This window comes from Cherax quadricarinatus, chromosome 31, assembly GCF_038502225.1.
Source record: "Cherax quadricarinatus isolate ZL_2023a chromosome 31, ASM3850222v1, whole genome shotgun sequence".
Taxonomy (NCBI): Eukaryota; Metazoa; Arthropoda; class Malacostraca; order Decapoda; family Parastacidae; genus Cherax; species Cherax quadricarinatus.
The window spans coordinates 20425620-20447429 of record NC_091322.1 but is presented as its reverse complement, the minus strand read 5'-3'; the positions used below and the strand labels follow the sequence as shown (position 1 = coordinate 20447429).

The window sequence follows — 21810 nt, the reverse complement described above, 5'->3', positions numbered from 1 at the left end:
TAGACAGCAACCACCCAGGGAGGTACTGCCGTTCTGCCAAGTGAATGTAAAACGAAAACCTGTAATCGTTTTACATGATGGTAGGATTGCTGGTGTCTTTTGTCTGTCTCATAAATATGCAAGATTACAGGTATGTCTTGCTACTTCTACTTACACTTAGGTCACATTACACATACATGTACACATTTATTTACACACACTCATCTGAGTTTTCTTTGATTTTATCTTAATAGTTCTTGTTCTTATTACCTTTCCTTGGGGAAGTGGAATAAGAATCTTTCCTCCGTAAGCCATGCGTGTTGTAAAATTCAACTAAAATGCCAGGAACAGTGAGCCAGTAACCCCTTTTCCTGTAATAATTACTAAAAAGAATAAGAAGAAAATTGTCAAAGTGGGAAGCTTGAATGTGCGTGGATGTTGTGCAAATGATAAGAAAGAGATGATTGTGGATGTTATGAATGAGAAGAAGCTGGATGTCCTGGCTTTAAGTGAAACAAAGCTGAAGGGGGTGGGAGAGTTTCAGTGGAGAGGAATAAATGGGATTAGGTCAAGGGTTTCAAATAGAGTTAGAACTAAAGAAGGAGTAGCAATAATGTTGAAGGATAAGATATGGCAGGAAAAGAGGGACTATAAATGTATTAATTCAAGGATTATGTGGAGTAAAATAAAGGTTGGATGTGAAAAGTGGGTTATAGTAAGTGTATATGCACCTGGAGAAGAGAGAAGTGTAGAGAGAGAGAGAGATTTTGGGAAATGTTGAGTGAATGCGTGGGGAGTTTTAAGCCAAGTGTGAAAGTACTTGTGGTTGGGGATTTCAATGCTAAAGTGGGTAAAAATGTTGTGGAGGGAGTAGTAGGTAAATTTGGGGTGCCAGGGGTAAATGTAAATGGGAAGCCTTTAATTGAGCTATGTGTAGAAAGAGATTTGATAATAAGTAATACATATTTTATGAAAAAGAGGATAAATAAATATACAAGGTATGATTTAGCATGTAATGAAAGTAGTTTGTTAGATTATGTATTGGTGGATAAAAGGTTAATGAGTAGGCTCCAGGATGTACATGTTTATAGAGGGGCAACTGATATATCGGATCATTATTTAGTTGTAGCTACAGTTAGAGTAAGAGGTAGATGGGACAAGAGGGAGGTGGCAACAACAAGTAGGAGGGAAGTGAAAATGTATAAACTAAGGGAGGAGGAAGTTCGGGTGAGATATAAGCGACTATTTGCAGAGAGATGGGCTAGTGCAAAGATGAGTAGTGAGGGGGGTTGAAGAGGGTTGAATGAGTTTTAAAAATGCAGTATTAGAATGTGGGGCAGAAGTTTGTGGTTATAGGAGGGTGGGGGCAGGAGGAAAGAGGAGTGATTGGTGGAATGATGAAGTAAAGGGTGTGATAAAAGAGAAAAAGTTAGCTTATGAGAGGTTTTTACAAAGCAGAAGTGTTACAAGAAGAGCAGAGTATATGGAGAGTAAAAGAAAGGTGAAGAGAGTGGTGAGAGAGTGCAAAAGGAGAGCAGATGATAGAGTGGGAGAGGCACTGTCAAGAAATTTTAATGAAAATAAGAACAAATTTTGGAGCGAGTTAACCAAGTTAAGAAAGCCTAGGGAACGTATGGATTTGTCAGTTAAAAACAGAGTAGGGGAGTTAGTAGATGAGGAGAGGGAGGTATTAGGTAGATGGCGAGAATATTTTGAGGAACTTTTAAATGTTGAGGAAGAAAGGGAGGTGGTAATTTCATGCACTGGCCAGGGAGGTATACCATCTTTTAGGAGTGAAGAAGAGCAGAATGTAAGTGTGGGGGAGGTACGTGAGGCATTACGTAGAATGAAAGGGGGTAAAGCACCCGAAACTGATGGGATCATGACAGAAATGTTAAAAGCAGGGGGGGATATATTGTTGGAGTGGTTGGTACTTTTGTTTAATAAATGTATGAAAGAGGGGAAGGTACCTAGGGATTGGCAGAGAGCATGTATAGTCCCTTTATATAAAGGGAAGGGGGACAAAAGAGATTGTAAAAATTAGAGGAATAAGTTTACTGAGTATACCAGGAAAAGTGTACAGTAGGGTTATTATTGAAAGAATTAGAGGTAAGACAGAATGTAGGATTGCGGATGAGCTAGGAGGTTTCAGAGTGGGCAGGGGATGTGTAGATCAAGTGTTTACATTGAAGCATATATGTGAACAGTATTTAGATAAAGGCAGGGAAGTTTTTATTGCATTTATGGATTTAGAAAAGGCATATGATAGAGTGGATAGGGGAGCAATGTGGCAGATGTTGCAAGTATATGGAATAGGCGGTAAGTTACTAAATGCTGTAAAGAGTTTTTATGAGGATAGTGAGGCTCAGGTTAGGGTGTGTAGAAGAGAGGGAGCCTACTTCCTGGTAAAAGTAGGTCTTAGACAGGGATGTGTAATGTCACCATGGTTGTTTAATATATTTATAGATGGGGTTGTAAAAGAAGTAAATGCTAGGGGGTTCGGGAGAGGGGTGGGATTAAATTATGGGGAATCAAATACAAAACGGGAATTGACACAGTTACTTTTTGCTGATGATACTGTGCTTATGGAAGATTCTAAGGAAAAATTGCAAAGGTTAGTGGATGAGTTTTGGAGTGTGTGTAAAGGTAGAAAGTTGAAAGTGAACATAGAAAAGAGTAAGGTGATGAGGGTATCAAATGATTTAGATAAAGAAAAATTGGATATCAAATTGGGGAGGAGGAGTATGGAAGAAGTGAATGTTTTCAGATACTTGGGAGTTGATGTGTCAGCAGATGGATTTATGAAGGATGAGGTTAATCATAGAATTGATGAAGGAAAAAAGGTGAGTGGTGCGTTGAGGTATATGTGGAGACAAAAAACGTTATCTATGGAGGCAAAGAAGGGAATGTTTGAAAGTATAGTAGTACCAACACTCTTATATGGGTGTGAAGCTTGGGTGGTAAATGCAGCAGCGAGGAGGCAGTGGAGTTCTGAGCACCTCTTCAATAACAATGATTATGTGTGAGTGAGGTGAAAGTGTTGAATGATGAAAGTATTTTCTTTTTGGGGATTTTCTTTCTTTTTGGGTCACCCTGCCTCGGTGGGAGATGGCCGACTTGTTAAAAAAAAAAAATACTGAAATTTAATGTAGACCAAAGGCTGACTATGAAGACAAAAACTATGCATAATGATGTATTGTACTCTTATTGTAGTCAATGTTTTGCTTAGGACAAGATTTATAAAGTCTAGTGAAAAACATACAAAACATAAATTTATGTATATGTTTTGTAGCAAGGCAGGGAGGAAGGAAGGAAAGAAGGTGGGAAAGAAAGCATGAAGGAAGGGAGGAGGAGGACAAAGAGAGGAGGAGGACAAAGAGAGGAGGAGGAGGAGGAGGACAAAGGGAGGAGGAGGAGGAGGAGGACAAAGGGAGGAGGAGGAGGAGAGATCAGGTGTCAGTTTGCTGTGGGAATAATGATGATGATAATTTTATTTCATCATGATACATGTTTGTACAAAGGAGTAAAACAATTGGGCGTACATGCCAAAATCCCTTATATATGCAGAACATATAAGTTGTCACATTTCCAACACTTACAAGAAACTACTGTTTGAAGTCAAGTTAGAAACAACTGTGAATCAACCTAAAATGACCCTTAATTCAAGTTGTGCTATCACATCATCCCATCTAACCCCTCCCTTTCCTTCCCTATACAAGCTTGTACTTTTTATGTGGCCTTACTGCTCACTGTCTCAGGGTTAGGGTTCTTTATTAATTTAACCATTTTTATCTTTTCGTTTAGGCTGGAGTTCCAAGAACGGGATACAAGGGCGTAATTACCTTTTTCTACGGAGGCCTCAGAATATTTTTGTCTCCGGGTAATAACTGGAAAGGTTACAACCCATCCTGGAGCTAGCAGCATTATGTGAACTAGTGATATGTTTAGAGAACACCAAGGACCTGCTCTGTACCTTCATTATATTTTAAAATATATAAAGTATGTATTGTAAATTGATAGATAATATTTGTTATATAAATCAGGTTAGGATGCACTTTGTTAATGTTGTATGAAATCATATTTTTAATTTGAGTAGTTTATCATTTACTTTGAATATACTCATTAAGATATTTCCTATGTTAAGATCACTTATTTAAAGTTACCATGTATCATATCAAAACTGGTGAATGCACTTCCTTTTTATCCTGAAAGTCTAACGCTTATGTAAGACATCCTTCAAGTTCCTTTTAATTATTTTGACTGAGATATTTTATTAGATTTTTTACTCTATTGTTGTCAATAATATTAGCAGAAAATATGTGAATTGAGTGAGTACTGGAGTATGTGTTTGGCATTTAGGCCTAGATATTCATTTAATATTCTCTAACATACAGTGTATATACATATATTAATACATACACATACACACAGTATGTGAGAATCTGCATTTCCATAATTCAGTTTAACCCTTTGACTGTCGCAAGCCCCTTTCTGAAACTGTCATTCTATGTCGAAAAAGTTTTTGAAAAAAAAAAAAATCTTATGAAATGATAGAGAATCTTTTCCCGATGGTAATGGCACCAAAAGTACGAAATTTGGTTGAAAGCTCACAGAATTATGCTCGCACGAAATTAGCGGTCTCGGTGACATATACGCATCGGCAATTTTGCTGACTTTGAGCCCTGTTTTGGGCCAATTCCGTTGTTCCAGTTGACCAAACTCATAGCTATTTCTTTAGAACTCTATTTTTTCTATCAGTTAAGTACAAGAAACCACCCATTTACCAATTTGAACTACCCAATAAAGTGGTCAGAAATTGGCAATTTGGACAATTTCACGCAAATTAAAAAAGATTCCAATTTCAAAATAGGGTCCAGAATAAACAATGTAGACATTCTTGGCACTAAAATAACATATCCTCTGTTCATTAGTCACGTCTCTAGGCCCCTCTTATATTACTATTGCTTTCTATTTTGATTTTTTATTCATACAAAGAAATGCAAAATTTGCTGTTATGCAGACTACTGCATTATTGTAAAAATGGTATAATTAATATCAGTGCACTAATGAAAGAATATTAGACTCCCCAGTTGACGTGTATTGGACGTGTGGTGTAATTTGCTTACTCCTGAACATTGGTAAAAATCGAGCATTTCATTGTGAAAGTAATGAAAATCATCTCTATTTCTGTAATATGTTTTCCATTTTATCACCTGAGACCATGAAAATGAGAATACAACAATAAATACTGTATGAAAATACACCTCAAAGTCGGCGTTTTAATCCAAAAAAATGGTCAGTTTTTTTTTCTCATTATGCACTGCATGCTGCAGGATTTTTTTTATGGGGTGCACACTGACCACACAGACCCATTCTCTCACATATGGGCCTACCATCTTTCTCCTGCTTGATTTGAAGCTGCTAGAATTTAAGCGTATAAATACGTCAGAAACAGTGGTGCTTAAGACATATATATATGACGTAAACAGTCAAAGGGTTAAATGGGGCTTTTTCTTACCTGGAGAGAAATTGAACTACTTAGTACATAAAACTCTTTACTTCCCTCATTCTGATCATAATTATAAATTAAGCATCTTCAAAGTATTTCAATTTAATACTTATTTATTATGAAGGAAAAAATGAAGGCTTACAAAATTTCTCTCTTAATTATTTTATTTCTGGCATTGCTAAAATTTTATTGCAATATGGATACACAGATCATCATCATCATTCAACAAACCAGCTGTATCCCACCAAGGCAGGGTGGCCCAGAAAGAAAAATGAAAGTTTCCATTTTTAAATTTAGTAATTTATACAGGAGAAGGGGTTACTAGCCCCTTGCCCCTTGCATTTTAGTTGCCTCTTACAACATGCTTGGCTTACGGAGGAAGAATTCTGTTCCACTTCCCCATGGACATAGAGGAAATAAACAAGAACAAGAACTAGTAAGAAAATATAAGAAAACCCAGAGGGGTGTGTATATATATGTTTGTACATGTATGTGTAGTGTGACCTAAGTGTAAGTAGAAGTAGCAAGATGTACCTGAAATCTTGCATGTTTATGAGACAGAGAAAAGACACAAGCAATCCTACCATCACGTAAAACAAGTACAGGCTTCCGTTTTACACTCACTTGGCAGGACGGTAGTGCCTCCCTGGGCGGTTGCTGTCTACCAACCTACTACCTAGAAAAAAATATATGTATATGATTATATAGATAGATATATATACGCTCTGCAGCTGACCAGTATATCCTTCATTTCAATAGAGCCATACAAATTGCAAACCATGACTGTCATTTTTGAGATAGAAGCATAACAGTAAGAGAATAATCCTATGAATACATTTTATCTTGTTGTGTCTGCATGTTTATTTATAAATCTGCATATGTGTGTGTGTGTGTTATGTTGTAAATGGTTTAGAAAACCGACAAGTTGAAGAGTGAGACACTTGTGCAACATTTGGGAATCTTTATTACAGAAATGTTTTGGCAGCCAGTGGCTTCTTCAGTCCAATACAAAGAACAGTGGAAGATGAGGAGGAGTTTGAGGTAATTAATCCTTAGGTAAGTGTTGAAGAATTCCCTGTATCAAGATCCTTAGATGTTTTTGTCTGACAGATACATTGTAAGTGGTTTAGAAAATTGACAAGTTATTGAGAGAGAGACAGTTGTCTCATTCTTCATCTTGTTAGTTTTGTAAACCATTTACATCATAGCTGTCACACACAGCAACATTTTAGGATATTCATACAGGGAATTCTTCAACGTTTGCCTAACCAATAGGCATGACCTACTTACAATAGTGGTATTTTTCATTGGTGACTCTGCCTACTACTACTACTACTACTCCACCTCATCTGTCTACAGTATTTAAGCTCCATCTCTGCAAATGTGCTGCACTTTTTATCAAGATTGATGAACTGAAGTCATGAACTCCAGGCTGAGGGACTGATTATCTCTTCTCCTCATCTTCCACCATTCTTTGTATTGGACTGAAGAAGCCACCGGCTGGTGAAACGTTTCCATAGTAAAGATTCCCAATAATTGCACAAGTGTCTCATTCATGTGTGTTGCCTACTCATCTCCATGTCTATCCTATGCTGGCTTGGCAAAGTAAGCACTTTAGTGTCATGGGTTTACAGGTTGTCTATTGTTGCACTCAGAGCGTAAAGAATTCCAGACAAGAAGAATAGGAGGAGGATTAGACACAATGAAAAGATAGTTTGTATCGGTGGATCTCTGACATAATGTTTAGCATGCAAAGCAGAGTCAGTTGTGAAATATTGGAGGTCATGTGTAAAGATGGAATGTTTGATAACAATTGGAAATGTGTTGAAGTTCTGGACAGTTAATGTTTTAAGTTGGTAACATGTATGAGAGATACTTGGAAACTTGTACTATAGTGTGTTACTGGAGGCCTCTGACATTTTTGAGGTTAATAGTACAATGAATAGTTATATTTCACACATGTTCATGCTGCACCTCAACAGTTGCGAAACAATTTTAAAGAGCACATGTGCCATATTTCGCAGCTTATTAGACACTTTTTTTTTTCCATAAAATATCTCCAAAAACCACCCTGCACCCTATAAACTGAAGGTCAGTGACGGGAGCTATAAGTTTGGGGTGTGGAGTGGGCTGTAGCTCTCCCAGTTACGTCCGATGCCGAGCCACTGAAACTAAAACAAGTCTTATAAGCCGCGTAATAAGGTATATAACTTGGAATGTTTGAATGTTGACAACCTCCTGTAATACTGTAATATATTGGTAGCTTACATTTTTTTAAGGAGTACTGAAGTTAAAATGTCAAACATTTCAGCAAAGAAATATTCATACATTTTGTAAAAATTGGTTGTTGATGCACATAGTAAATATGTATAGTTTATAACATGTATACTGTAATAGTTTGAACTGAGTTAGTTCTAAATTTTATTGACGTAATTGTAATTGTGCATTTGAACGTGAGCTGAAAGTATTTTAATGTAGAAATATATATATATATATATATATATAATGGCAATATTCAGGTGTGAGAGGGCCTGTGGAAGCATGTTTAGGAGAGTCAGTGTCTGATGAAGGAATAATGTTAGGAGTTACATGTATGAAAAGCATTAATGTGTTGCAGCTGCTCAGAAGAACACATGCTGTTTCTTTCACAGTTGTTTACAATCATACACTGTAAAATAAACTTTTAGCCATGTGTGATGAATATTGCACTCTTAGGCAACATATATATAATACTGTAGAAAATATATTCAGTACCTGTTTTTGAATGAGAGATCATGTAAATCAACACACTTAACAGTATTAGGATGTAGGGATTGTCAGTAATTTTGTATATTTCTTGCTGATAAGTGCTGCCAAAAGGTAACTTGTGTGTTGTATAGCTGTGTTGATGTGAGAACTGGCATGAGAAAGTGACTGAAATATGACTGTGCATGAGTGTATAATATAAAGAAAGATAATTTTTTATGTAAATTGGAATTCATTGTAAAAAAATTACAAATTAAAACTTCTCAGTTGTGTAAGTAACAAAGTATGAATTTTTCCAAACACTGTGAAGGAAAATATTGCATAATTAATAATGAATCTATAGTGGAGGGAAGGAGGGGATGGGGTCGTCCTAGGAAAGGACGGAGGGAGGGAGTTTAAAGGAGGTTTTGTGTGCAAGGGGCTTGGTTATACAGCAGTCATGTGTGAGCCTGTTTGATAGGGGTGAGTGAAGGCAAATGGTTTTTGGGACTTGATGAGCTGTTAGATGAGCAGGGTAATATTTTGTGAAGGGATTCAGGGAAATCAATTAGCCCGACTTGAGTCCTGGAGGTGGGAAGTACAATGCCTACACTCTAAAGGAGGGGTTTGGGATATTTGCCGTTTAGAGTGATATCTTAACTGTGGTATGTGTGTGCCTCTGGCAAGACAGTGATAGCATGAATGGTGGTGAAAGTGTGTTTTTTTTGGGTCACCTTGCCTCTGTGGGAAACAGCCAGCATGTTAAATGTTGGGAAGGAAGCAGTGAAACTTTTTCTCAAGAACATATGAAAATATGACTAGGTATGAATATGGGTGTATCACATGACTGTATTGGCCTCGCAAAACTAAAACATAGTTGTCACATGGCGAGGTGCTCAGAACTTGTGTGAAACTTGTCATGACCCTTTGATGGTCAAATGCTTTTGGATTGTACCATTTTTCAGAGAGCATGTAGGATTCATTTTCAATGTGTTTTTGAGCACTTGGGTTCTCTCACTTTGCCTGCTCTTCTTTCTGCACACACACACACTGTGACTTTGCAACAGACTTAGTGTAAATTTTGACCTTCCTTGTTAGTACATAGTTTATTTATCATGTTACTTCCCTTTGCTGATAGCTCCTGTCAGCTGTGTAGCTCTTTGACCTGCATAAGTTTGGTCCATTTTGTGAATATAATAATAATAGGTGGGTAGAAATCACTAATGTGTCACAAACACACGCAAAATCAAGTTAACTATCTTTAGAGCATGTGTGGTCCAAGAGTGATGAAAAGTTTCACAGAAAAATTTAAGTACAAAGTTTTGACCTAAATTCTAGAGAAGTATATGCTGGTGTATGGCCAAGTGGAATAAAGAATAAATGCAGTAAACACAATGTGGACAAGTGAGTTTGGAGGTGTGAGTGGCATAATTAGTATTATTTTGTAACACGCTGGTTGTCTCCCACTGAAGCAGGGTGACACCAAAAAGAAGAAACAAAAGTGTTCTTCTTTTTACATTTATTAATTTATACAGGAGAAGGGATTACTAGCCCCTTGTTCTTAGCATTTTAGTCTCCTCTTACTACACACATGACATACAGAGGAAGGATTCTTCTCCACTTTCCCATCAAGACTTATTATTATTAGTGGCAATTATTATTATTATTCATGGGGAAACACTAAACCCATAGAGGTTATACAACATAAGGGAATAAGAGGTAATCAAGTTTCATATAAAGAGAGGAAAGCTCCAGTTCCTTGGGTCAAGAGTCCTTCAGTATCAAGATAGTGTCTCTCCTTAAAGGTGTTAGTGTTGAAAGTGAGGATGGTGGTTATGTATAATCAGACTGTCATAATAATCCTATCAGACAATGAATGATGAACACAGTTGTGCAACTTGTGCACACACCTTTTACTCTTCTCACTGGTACACCACTTGTTTTTAATAATAGTAATAAAAATTTTTCTCTATGGGGAAGTGGAAAAGAATCCTCTGTAAGCCTTGTGTGTGGTAAGAGGCATCTATAATGCCACAAGCTAGGGGCAAGTTACCCCTTCGTCTGTATAACTTACTAAATGTAAAGAAAAAAAAAAAGACTTAATTTTTACGTTACTCTGCTTCAGTGAGAGACTAACAGTGTTGAAAAAAAAAATAATGACTGTGAAAGTGCTGCCTATACCAGTATGGAACTTAGCTTTTTAAATAGAGTAGATGCTACGTGTATGAAATTTTTTCCACCTGATGATGCTTTTCTTTCCTGGCTGGGATACTTAGTAAGAACATTGTCTATGAAGGTTTGTGTGTGTGTGAATATGAAACAATGAAGCAAAACATTTAAGTGCCATAAAAGGAAGAAAGATAATTGGATATCAGATAATTCCTCTTAATCTAAAATTTATGATAAATTTAAATAAATTGTATGGTACTGGATGGTGAGAAAGAGGAAATCAGAAAATTTGAGTTAGGTAAACATAAAATGTTAAAATTATGATGGATTATAAGATTGCATGGGTTTAATGTATGTTCGTTAATATAATCAACAACAAAAGACTGACTTAGAAGACTAACTCAAGGAAAAGTTACATAAGGTTACACAGCCAACAAAAGAGCCATATCTGGATACAGGGAGGCCCTGCTTGTACTGCCAGTTAGCTTCTAGGCATCTGCTGTAAAGCAAAAATTACTCTAAAGTGAAACGGCTTTTTTTTTCACTTTCAGATGCGTATAGAAGCCTGATTACACTATCATATATTAATATATTAAGTAAGCAATAGAGCTAAGCCTAAAAAATGCTTATACAGCATACTTACCTTAAAATATTCTCATCCTTAGCATATAGTGAGGGGTGAATATATTTATTGTAGGAAGTTTGAATAATGAAGAATGGTTGTTTGAAACCGCTGCATTAGCAAAATGCCGTAAATGAAGCACTGTAAAAGAGGGCCTGCCTGTATATTTTTTTTTAAATTCTTGAAATAGGCTTTTAGGTGAAAAGAAAGTTTTTGCTAGTTGTGCAGAAGTGGAAAGAAAAACTAAGGATCTTGTAGTTTTGTTGTATTAAAGTTAACAAGAAAAGGTGAGTGATCTGAAAGTGAAACACTCAAGTTGTTGGTATAAGAGTGATGCATGGAGTTTTTCTGGTTCATGTATAGTGTAGGTGCAGGTAGACACACACCAGAGTAAAGCTCACAGCTAGGTGCAGGTAGACACACACCAGAGTAAAGCTCACAGCTAGGTGCAGGTAGACACACACCAGAGTAAAGCTCACAGCTAGGTGCAGGTAGACACACACCAGAGTAAAGCTCACAGCTAGGTGCAGGTAGACACACACCAGAGTAAAGCTCACAGCTAGGTGCAGGTAGACACACACCAGAGTAAAGCTCACAGCTAGGTGCAGGTAGACACACACCAGAGTAAAGCTCACAGCTAGGTGCAGGTAGACACACACCAGAGTAAAGCTCACAGCTAGGTGCAGGTAGACACACACCAGAGTAAAGCTCACAGCTAGGTGCAGGTAGACACACACCAGAGTAAAGCTCACAGCTAGGTGCAGGTAGACACACACCAGAGTAAAGCTCACAGCTAGGTGCAGGTAGACACACACCAGAGTAAAGCTCACAGCTAGGTGCAGGTAGACACACACCAGAGTAAAGCTCACAGCTAGGTGCAGGTAGACACACACCAGAGTAAAGCTCACACCTCATAATTCAGACGCTTTAAGTGAGAACAACTTTTATTTTACTATGCATTTGTTTTCATATTTTTTTTACAAGAAGAATTAGACTTGTAAACCTCTTCTTAAAGGTTGACTTTTTTCATCAGCAACCTTGAGGTAGACTTTGTTCATCGACAACCTTGAGGTTGACTTTGTTCATCAACCTTAAGGTTGATTTTGTTCATCAACAATATATTCTGTCAAGATTGTGTATTGCTTTCTCTCTCTGTCTCTCTCTCTCTCTCTCTCTCTGTCTCTGTCTCTCTCTCTGTCTCTGTCTTTTTTTTTTTTATACACAGGATTTGACAAGGTTAACCCTTTGAGGGTCGACAGGCCCTCTCTGAAACTCGTTCTCAGGGTCGGCCAAATTTAAAAAAAAAAAATGATTTTCTCTTATGAAAAGATAGAGAATCTTTTCCCGATCATAAAGACACCAAAAGTTTGAAATTTGATAGAAAACTTACGGAATTATGCTCTTGCAAAGTTAGCGGTCTCGGCGATGTTTATGCATCGGCGATTTTGCCCACTTTGAGCCCCATTTTCGGCCAATTTCACTGTACTAGTCGACAAAAAACATGAATATTTCGCTAGAACTCCATTTTTTTCTATCGAATGGGTGCAAGAAACCACCCATTTATGAAATTCAACTATCCAGTACAGTGGTCAGAATTTAGCAATTTTGCCAATTTCACACAAATTTCAAAAGATGCCAATTTCCGAATAGGGTCCAGAATAAACAAGAAAGACATTCCTGGCACTAAAATGACATTTCCTCTAGTCATTAGTCATGTCTCAAGGCCCCTCTTATATTCTTTTGCTTTCCACTTTGAATTTTTATTTTCACAAAAAATATAAGATTTACTGTTATGCAGACTACTGCATTAGTGTAAAAAATGGTATAAATATTATTGGTGCACTTGTGAAAGAATATTAGACTCACCAGTTGACGTGTATTGCACGCTTGGCACGATTTGTTTACTTTTGAAGTTTGGTAAAAATCGAACATTTCTGCTACTTTGAGCTCAATTTCAAGGCACCTTTCATTGTAAAACTAGTCAAAATCATCTCAATTTCTGTAATATGTCTTCCATTCTATAAAATGAGACCAAGAAAACTAGAATACAACAATAAATACCATACGAAAATACACTGCAAAGTCGCTGATTTATTAAAAAAAAATGGTCAAAGTTTTTTTTTCTCATTATGCACTGTGTGCTGCAGGATTTTTTTTAGACTGTGCACACTGACCACATAGACCCATTCTTTCATATGAAGGCCTACCAGCTTTCTCCCACTAGATTTGAGGCCGCTAGAATTTATGAGTACTAGTACGTCAAAAACCCCTACGCGTAAGACGTACTAGTACGACCAAAACCCTCAAAGGGTTAAGGATCCCTAGCTTTATTGACAAGCTATTTACAGGTTAAGGGTTCTGAACTTTATTGGCAAGCTAAGAGCTGTTACCTACATCAGCTCATTTAAAAGCATTTTTATTGTTATGAGACATACAAGTAGGGAACAGGATGAAGTTGGAGCCATCTGTGGGCCAGCATTTTCATTTGATCAACTGACTTTATCTCGTTGACATCATTATGCTGTACGAATGTGTTCCATACTCGAGTCATCCTGGGTATATATGATCTCAGATGGAGTGATGTTCTGGAGAAGGGTACAGCCAGAGTGAAGTTGCTACTTTCTGCTCGTCTTGTGGCATAAAAGCTTGTTTCACACTGTCCTCGAAGTGGATCCATGTGTGGGACTTTTACAATATTGGCCTTGTACATAACAGTAAGGCCACCCACATCCCTCTTGTGTTGAAGGCTCTGCTGAAATGACAGATCTATCCAGGATGGGTCCAGGCGAGAGATGAGACGTCTTGCTCTGTTCTCGACTCTGTCAAGCAGTCGCAGATGAGAGGGGGGGAGGCAAACCAAGAAAGTGGAGCATACTCAAGGTGTGAGCGTACTTGTGCCTCGTACAGAATCTTGCAACCCCTACAGTCAAGCAGATGCGAGATACGGCGAAGTGCTGTAGGCTTCCTGGCTGCCTTGTTTGCAAAATTTACAACATGGTTCTTCATGGTTGGTTTGGAGTCAAATTTCACCCCAAGGATATCAACTTCTTCTCCAGGTGCCAACACCCTCCCATTCATCCTTACTACTGCACCAGCATTACCATCATGGTGCCTAGAGACCATCATCATTTGCGTTTTCTCAGGTGCAAATGTTACTTGCCATCTATTTCCCCAAGCTGATATAGCTCTTAGCTGGTGATTGATGTAGCTTAGAGCAGCTGGCATTTCTTCTCTTGGATAAGTGAATGTCAGTGTACGGTCGTCTGCATATGCATGGGATTCTGGGATGAGATGAAGAAGGTCGTTGAAGTAAACATTCCATAACAATGGTCCCAGCACACTTCCTTGTGGAACACTTGCCCCAATAGGATGTCTTGCTGATTCTGTTCCATTGAGAACTACACTTAGAGATCTACCATGAAGGTAATCACTGAGGAGACATAATGTAGAGCCTGCAATTCCCAGTGCTTGAAGTTTTGCTAAGAGGCCCTGGTGCCACACCCGGTCGAAAGCGCTGGTCTCTCTGTCTGTCTGTCTGTCTGTCTGTCTGTCTGTCTGTCTCTCTCTCTCTCTCTCTCTCTCTCTCTCTCTCTCTCTCTCTCTCTCTCTCTCTCTCTCTCTCTCTCTCTCTCTCTCTCTCTCTCTCTCTCTCTCTCTCTGTCTCTGTCTCTGTCTGTCTGTCTGTCTGTCTCTCTCTGTCTCTCTCTCTCTCTCTCTCTCTCTCTCTCTCTCTCTCTTTGTTTCTCTCTCTCTCTTTGTTTCTCTCTATCTATCTCTCTCTCTCTCTCTGTCTGTCTGTCTGTCTGTCTCTCAGACATGGTTTTGAAGGTGGTTTAGGCTTCACTTTATGTTCATTCATTATATTTTCTGGTTATACAGTAATCACACATCTATTCTCTATTACATTTGTATTTTTGTGCTCATGATATAGTTACACAAGTACTAAATAATTTAATAGTTGTAAATGTTTAAGCAATTTAATAAGAAAGGTTTTTGTTACATGTTTGACATCAATTTATGAAGGATATTAACATATTTGAAGATCACTCGTATAACCAAGTCATCTTCAGCGCCATATAAGGTAAGATTTGTTTATACAGTACGTAATTAAATTCCCACTGATAATTTATGCAAATACTAAATTTAAAAAGAAAAACTTTTGTTTTTCGTTTTAAGTCACCCTGTCTTGGTGGGATATGGCCGGTTCATTGAAAAAAAAAATGTGCAGATTATTTTTTAAAAAATGTATGATTCTGTCTTTTTAAAAAATGTATGATTCTGTCTAGGCTTTTCTTGCATTAATGGTTAGGTTAATACTTCCTAGATCTGATTTTAAAAAAAGACTCCATAATTGGACCAGTGCCAAGAAAGCAAATTTATTTTTGCTTGATAATAAGCATCAGCTTGTACAAATTCTTGATTTAAATTGTTGAATAATTTTGATTTAATAATAAAGCAAGTGAAAGTAAGTGACCTAACTTGTTATTATATTGTATCAAAAAAAATCCAAGGTATCAGGTATGAGGAAGAATACAGAAATTAAGTATTAACCCTTAAACCGAGCAAAATAAATATGCATCCATTTGAGCAATTGGCACAATGTATGCATGTATAGTACACACACACGTGTGTGTGCGTTTGTGCGTTTGTGTGTGTGTGTGTGTGTGTGTGTGTGTGTGTGTGTTATTTATTGGTTACCATTTTGCGATTGCGTGTGTGCACGTGCATGTGTATGTGTACTTGCCTAGCTGTACTCACTCAGTTGTGGTTGCAGGGGTCGAGTCAAAGCTCCTGGCTCCACCTCTTCACTGGTCGCTACTAGGTCCCTCTCCTTGCTCCAGGAGCTTTATCATACCTCTTAAAGCTATGTATGGATCCTGCCTCCATTACATCACTTTCCAGACTAGCCCATTTCCTGATAATTCTGTGACTGAAGAAATACTTCCTAACATCCTTGTGATTCATCTGAGTCTTCAACTTCCAATTGTGACCCTTTGTTGCTGTGTCCCATCTCTGGAACATCCTGTCACCGTCCACTTTTTCGATTCCTCTTGGTATTTTATGTCGTTATCATGTCCTCCCCTATCTCTCCTGTTCACCAGTGTCATCAGGTCGATTTTCCTTAACCTCTCCTCGTAGGACATGCCCCTTAGCTTCAGGACTAGTCTTGTTGAAAACCTTTGCACTTTCTCTAATTTCCTTACATGTGGGGTTGAGTCACAGCTCCTGGCCCTGCCTATGCTGGTCGCTACTAGGTCACTATCCCTGCTCCAGTGTGTGTGTATACTCACCTATTTGTGGTTGTTGGGGTCGATTCATGGCTCCTGGCCCCACCTCTTCACTGATTGCTACTGGGTCCTCTCTCTCCCTGCTCAATGAGTTTTATCAAACCTCATCTTAAAACTGTGTATGGTTCCTGCCTCCACTACGTCACTTTCTAGGCTATTACACTTCCTGACAACTCTGTGACTGAAGAAATACTTCCTAACATACCTTTGACTCATAAGAGTCTTCAACTTCCAATTGCAACCCCTTGTTTGTGTGTCCCATCTCTGGAACACCCTGTCTTAGTCCACCTTGTCAATTCCTTTTAGTATTTTATATGTCATTATTGTTTGTGTGTGTGAGAGAGAGAAAGAATAAAAATTAGAACACTTTCAAATTTCCATCAGTTTGTCAGTTTAGTGATCCAAGTGTCAGCATCTTGTTAGTGTGTAAACAACTGGTAGTCTCTTCTATAGAAAAAAATCTACCCATGTTTCATTAAGTACTTCATATTGAAACACATTTACTGGTAATAGGATAGAAAAAGTATTGTAAATAATATAGAAGTTTAGACTTAGTGAAAAAAAATTTGATAGAGGTATGTTGGTATAAACATTTTTAATAGTATGAAAGGTTTTGATGAGCAGCCAAGACCTGTCTTTACTGTGTCAAGCTTCAGTTTGTCTTTATTTATTAGTTCTCTTTTAAGTTATGTTTAATCCTTTCTAAATCCTGTAAGAAAAATTGTTTTTATTGATAGAAAATTAGTAGTGGAATGTGGCAGATACCTCTGTACCCCCTGAAGGGTTAATGGAGATCTTTGAATTGGAGTTAAAAAGTGGAATTTGAAATTAAAAATTTCCATTTTTTTGTAAAATATTTCACAAAATAATTAGAATTTTGAATGGGCAGTATTAATGAGGGAAAAGGAGGAGGAAGAGGATTTGTAAGAGGTGGATAGATAGTATCATAAATAAACTCACTCTTTGGATACATAGTCTGAAAAAGTGAAGTGAACATTTTGCATTCTGACCTGCCTCTGAGGGTCTCAGTTGGAGGCCAAAATATTAACTTTGCCTTCATGATTATTTTATCAAAGAGTGAACTTATACCACACTGACCAACAGTATGTTATTGTACTTTGTTCTTAGTGTACACCCACTCTTCTATTTATGGGGCAGAGGTAAGAGTCTCGGCTCCTAGCCCTGCCTCTTAATTTACCAATGGCTGGAGTGATATTGTAGCCTTGTGGGCCCTGTCATACCAATTCTTAAAACTAAATATTGTGCCTACCTGCACCAGTTTATTCAGGTCATTCCAGTTCCTGATGCTGAAGAAATAACTTCTGACATTACTGTGTATCTAAATGTAACTTCCAACTGTGCTATCATGTTTTGTTCCCCACTTCTTAACCTATCCCTATTCACCCTATGAAGCCCTCCATTCTATCAAATGATACCAAAACAACGAGAATACAACCATAAAAACCATTCGAAATTACCGGTAAGGGGAGGCTAATTACTGAGAAGTGAACAAAATTATTTATGCTTAGATTTCTTTCATTATTATTATTTTTTTTTTTTAAAGTCGGCTGTCTCCCACCGAGGCAGGGTGACCCAAAAAGAAAGAAAATCCCCAAAAAGAAAATACTTTCATCATCATTCAACTCTTTCACCTCACTCACACAATCACTGTTTTTGCAGAGGTGCTCAGAACACAACAGCTTAGAAGCATATAAGTATAAAGATACACAACATATCCCTCCAAACCGTCAATATCCCGAACCCCTCCTTTAGAGTGCAGGCATTGTACTTCCCATTTCCAGGACTCAGGTCCGGCTATATAAAAATAACCAGTTTCCCTGAATCCTTTTAATAAATATTGGGCAGCGCTGTATAGTCCTTGTGGCTTAGCGCTTCTTTTTGATTATAATAATAATAATTTAATAAATATTACCCTGCTCACACTCCAACAGATCGTCAGGTCCCAAATACCATTCGTCTCCATTCACTCTTATCGAACACACTCACGCACGCCTGCTGGAAGTCCAAGCCCCTCACCCACACAATCTTCCTTCCAACCTTTTCGAGGACGACCCCTACCCTGCCTTCCTTCCCCTACAGATTTAAATGCTCTCCATGTCATTCTACTTTGATCCATTCTCTCTAAATGACCAAACCACCTCAACAACCCCTCTTCAGCCCTCTGACTAATACTTTTATTAACTCCACACCTTTTCCTAATTTCCACACTCCGAATTTTCTGCATAATATTTACACCACACATTGCCCTTAGACAGGACATCTCCACTGCCTCCAACCGCCTCCTCGCTGCTGCATTCACAACCCAAGCTTCACACCCATATAAGAGTGTTGGTACTACATACTATACTTTCATACATTCCCTTCTTTGCCTCCATAGATAATGTCTATTGTTATTATTCTTTCTTCTTTCAACACACCGGCCGTATCCCACCAAGGCGGGGTGGCCCAAAAGGAAAAACGAAAGCTTCTCCTTTTACATTTAGTAATACAGTGGACCCCCGCTTAACGATCACCTCCCAATGCGACCAATTATGTAAGTGTATTTATGTAAGTGCATTTGTACGTGTATGTTTGGGGGTCTGAAATAGACTAATCTACTTCACAATATTCCTTATGGGAACAAATTCGGTCAGTACTGACACCTGAACATACTTCTGGAATGAAAAAATATCGTTATCCGGGGGTCCACTGTATATACAGGAGAAGGGGTTACTAGCCCCTTGCTTCCGGCATTTTAGCTGCCTCTTAGAACACGCATGACTTACGGAGGAAGAATTCTGTTCCACTTCCCCATGGAGAATTATTATTATTATTATTATTATATAAATAATATGTAATTTTTATTCACACAAATATAAGCTTTACTATTACTCCTTATTGCAATAATTGTATAAATAATGTCAACCCATTCATGACTGCATATTGGAATGGACAGTGACGTCATTTGTTTACTCTAAAACAGCCACGCAATGGACCATTTCCCCTAGGTTGAGCTCTATTTCAAGGTACTTTTTGTCATGAAAGCAATTAAAATCATATCTATTTCTGTAATATATCTTCCATTCTATCAAATGAGACCAAAAAACGAGAATACAATCATAAAAACCATTCAAAATTACTGGTAAGGGGTGGCTAATTGCTGAAAAGTGAACTCCATTATTTATGCTTAGATTTCTTTCATTTTTCTGTCTCATAAACACGCTAGATAACAGGGATATCTTGCTACTCCTACTTACACTTTGGTCACACTTCACAGACACGCACATGCATATATATATACATACATCTAGGTTTTTCTCCTTTTTCTAAATAGCTCTTGTTCTTCTTTATTTCTTCTATTGTCCATGGGGAAGTGGAAAAGAATCTTTCCTCAGTAAGCCATGCGTGTCGTATGAGGCGACTAAAATGCCGGGAGCAATGGGCTAGTAACCCCTTCTCCTGTAGACATTTACTAAAAAAGAGAAGAAGAAAAACTTTATAAAACGTTGGAGTGTGAGCAAAGTAACATTTATGAAGGGGTTCAGGGAAACCGGCAGGCCGGACTTGAGTCCTGGAGATGGGAAGTACAGTGCCTGCACTCTGAAGGAGGGGTGTTAATGTTGCAGTTTAAAAACTGTAGTGTAAAGCACCCTTCTGGCAAGACAGTGATGGAGTGAATGATGGTGAAAGTTTTTCTTTTTCGGGCCACCCTGCCTTGGTGGGAATTGGCCAGTGTGATAATAATAAAAAAAAAAAAAATTAAGAAGCATCTTTCCATCATACATTGCCCAAGTTTCAATAAGATAGTCCAACAAAAAAATGAGATACAATTCCCAAGATCAAGAGCAAGAGCCCCTCACCAGTGTCAAGGAACCTGCCTTGAGGTCTGCTCGCTTGTGGAAATTTTGCTCGGGTATGGAAGCAAAAAATCGACCCATCGATTGCTCATATTTGGAAAAACTCGCACGTGGACACGCTGGCAAGTAGAGGTTCCACTGTATAATAAATAGTACTGGTCCTTGTGGAACCCTACTCATCACATGCGCCTATTCTGACACTTCTTCACAGACAATCACTTGTTTCTTTCCTATTAGGTAGTGCTTTCCCTGTTACTCCTGCTTGTTCCTTAGGCTTTTGTGCCACTCATGTGGTACTGTGTCAAAAAATCTTCCTATAGTCCAAGAAGATGCAATCTACCCATCCCTCTCTTCTGCCTACTTGTGTTACCGCATCGTAAAACTCCAGTAGGTTCGTAATACAGGATTTATCACGTATGAACCCACTCTTTTCTTTGTGTGTGTGCAGCTGTGCATGTGCATGCATGTTTATTTCTTATGAAGTATATTTGTTTTTGCATGTTTTATTTACAAATTCTGCAAACGTTATTTTTTTCTAAAGACTTAGCAAAGACATTAAGTAATATTTTAAAATTCTTCAAGGTGTGCAAGTGACTGTACTTAGCTTAGTTGTCATCACCTGTGTATTTGTTTACAAAGTAACTGAATACAGGAGTGTGCCAAACATGCCTGCAACACACATACCACAGTGTGTTTAAACAAACGCTTCTCTATTATATTTAGAAAAAAAGATATTTAAATTTAGAATAAAATATTTGTAGGGAAGCGATAAGCCAGTAAGGATCATAACAAGAACCTCTACAAGCTTTCCTGTGGAAGTTCCTGTTATAAATAGTGGGATGCTTTTTTATAGCTTCTCAGAGTCTTGTACTTAGCAGTAGCAGCCTCTTAGCAGTGAAAACCAAATCAAGCTTCATTACAAGGTGCCAGTGAGGGATTTACTAGTGTTGGAGACTGACGATAAGTTTAGTGAAGGCATTCACTTGACTGTCAGCATCAACCTGGAGAAGAGTATTCCAATTGGAGGCAGCAAAGCTCTGAACAAAGAACTGGGTAGTTTCCTCTTCCCAACAGCCAGGTTGTGTGCGAGTATTCTTCACCTCATTCTGTTGGTATCTTGAGTGTCGTAAGGACATCCTTCTGATAAGATGATGCAACATAACCAAGAGGTTTGTTTGCAAGTGACTATGCCTCCAGATAAATCACTCACTACCGAGTCAAGACAGCAGCCAGAGGTGTAAGTAGAGAAATCAACACCTTGTGGCTTAGCGCTTCTTTTTGATTATAATAATAATAATAAGAGAAATAAACAAAAATTTCCATGTCAAACACTGCCAGAAGTTCATCAAAATCCCTTGTACAGGATGTATGTTGATGTCACCAACAATTATAATATGTTGACATTTATGCTGCAACAGAAGAGCCCACATTTTCCATCAGAGAGTTGATAGGGTCTGCTTGCTGCTATTGATGTCTGTACCTACATTGCATATACTACTGTAGTATGGAGGTATTAGGATTTATGCATAGCCTGAGAAACATTTCTAGGTGATTATGATGACAACATCAATGAGCTGGACATGTACACATTTAGTAAAGCCTATACCAACACCTCAGCCTATCTCATTGTACCCATCAGGTACAATGAGATAGGCTGTATGT

General features: G+C 38.0%; 2 protein-coding genes across 18 annotated transcripts in view; one reads left to right on the top strand and one right to left on the bottom strand.

Annotated features, from left to right (window-relative positions):
• The window catches only part of Rab39 (RAS oncogene family member Rab39), a 552594-nt gene that overhangs the window by 336292 nt on the left and 194492 nt on the right, over window positions 1–21810 (bottom strand). The gene's annotated exons all lie outside the window — the stretch shown is intronic.
• Mgat1 (alpha-1,3-mannosyl-glycoprotein 2-beta-N-acetylglucosaminyltransferase) overlaps window positions 1–21810 on the top strand; it is a gene marked incomplete at its 5' end in the record, with an annotated part of 68978 nt that overhangs the window by 40039 nt on the left and 7129 nt on the right. For all 15 annotated transcript variants that reach the window (XR_011392658.1, XR_011392657.1, XR_011392656.1 and 12 more), the window contains 1 exon segment: window positions 3784–21810. This exon segment is cut by the window's right edge. Coding sequence is in view for 1 of the 15 variants with exons in the window: in XM_070090237.1 (XP_069946338.1) it covers window positions 3784–3897 (114 nt within the window).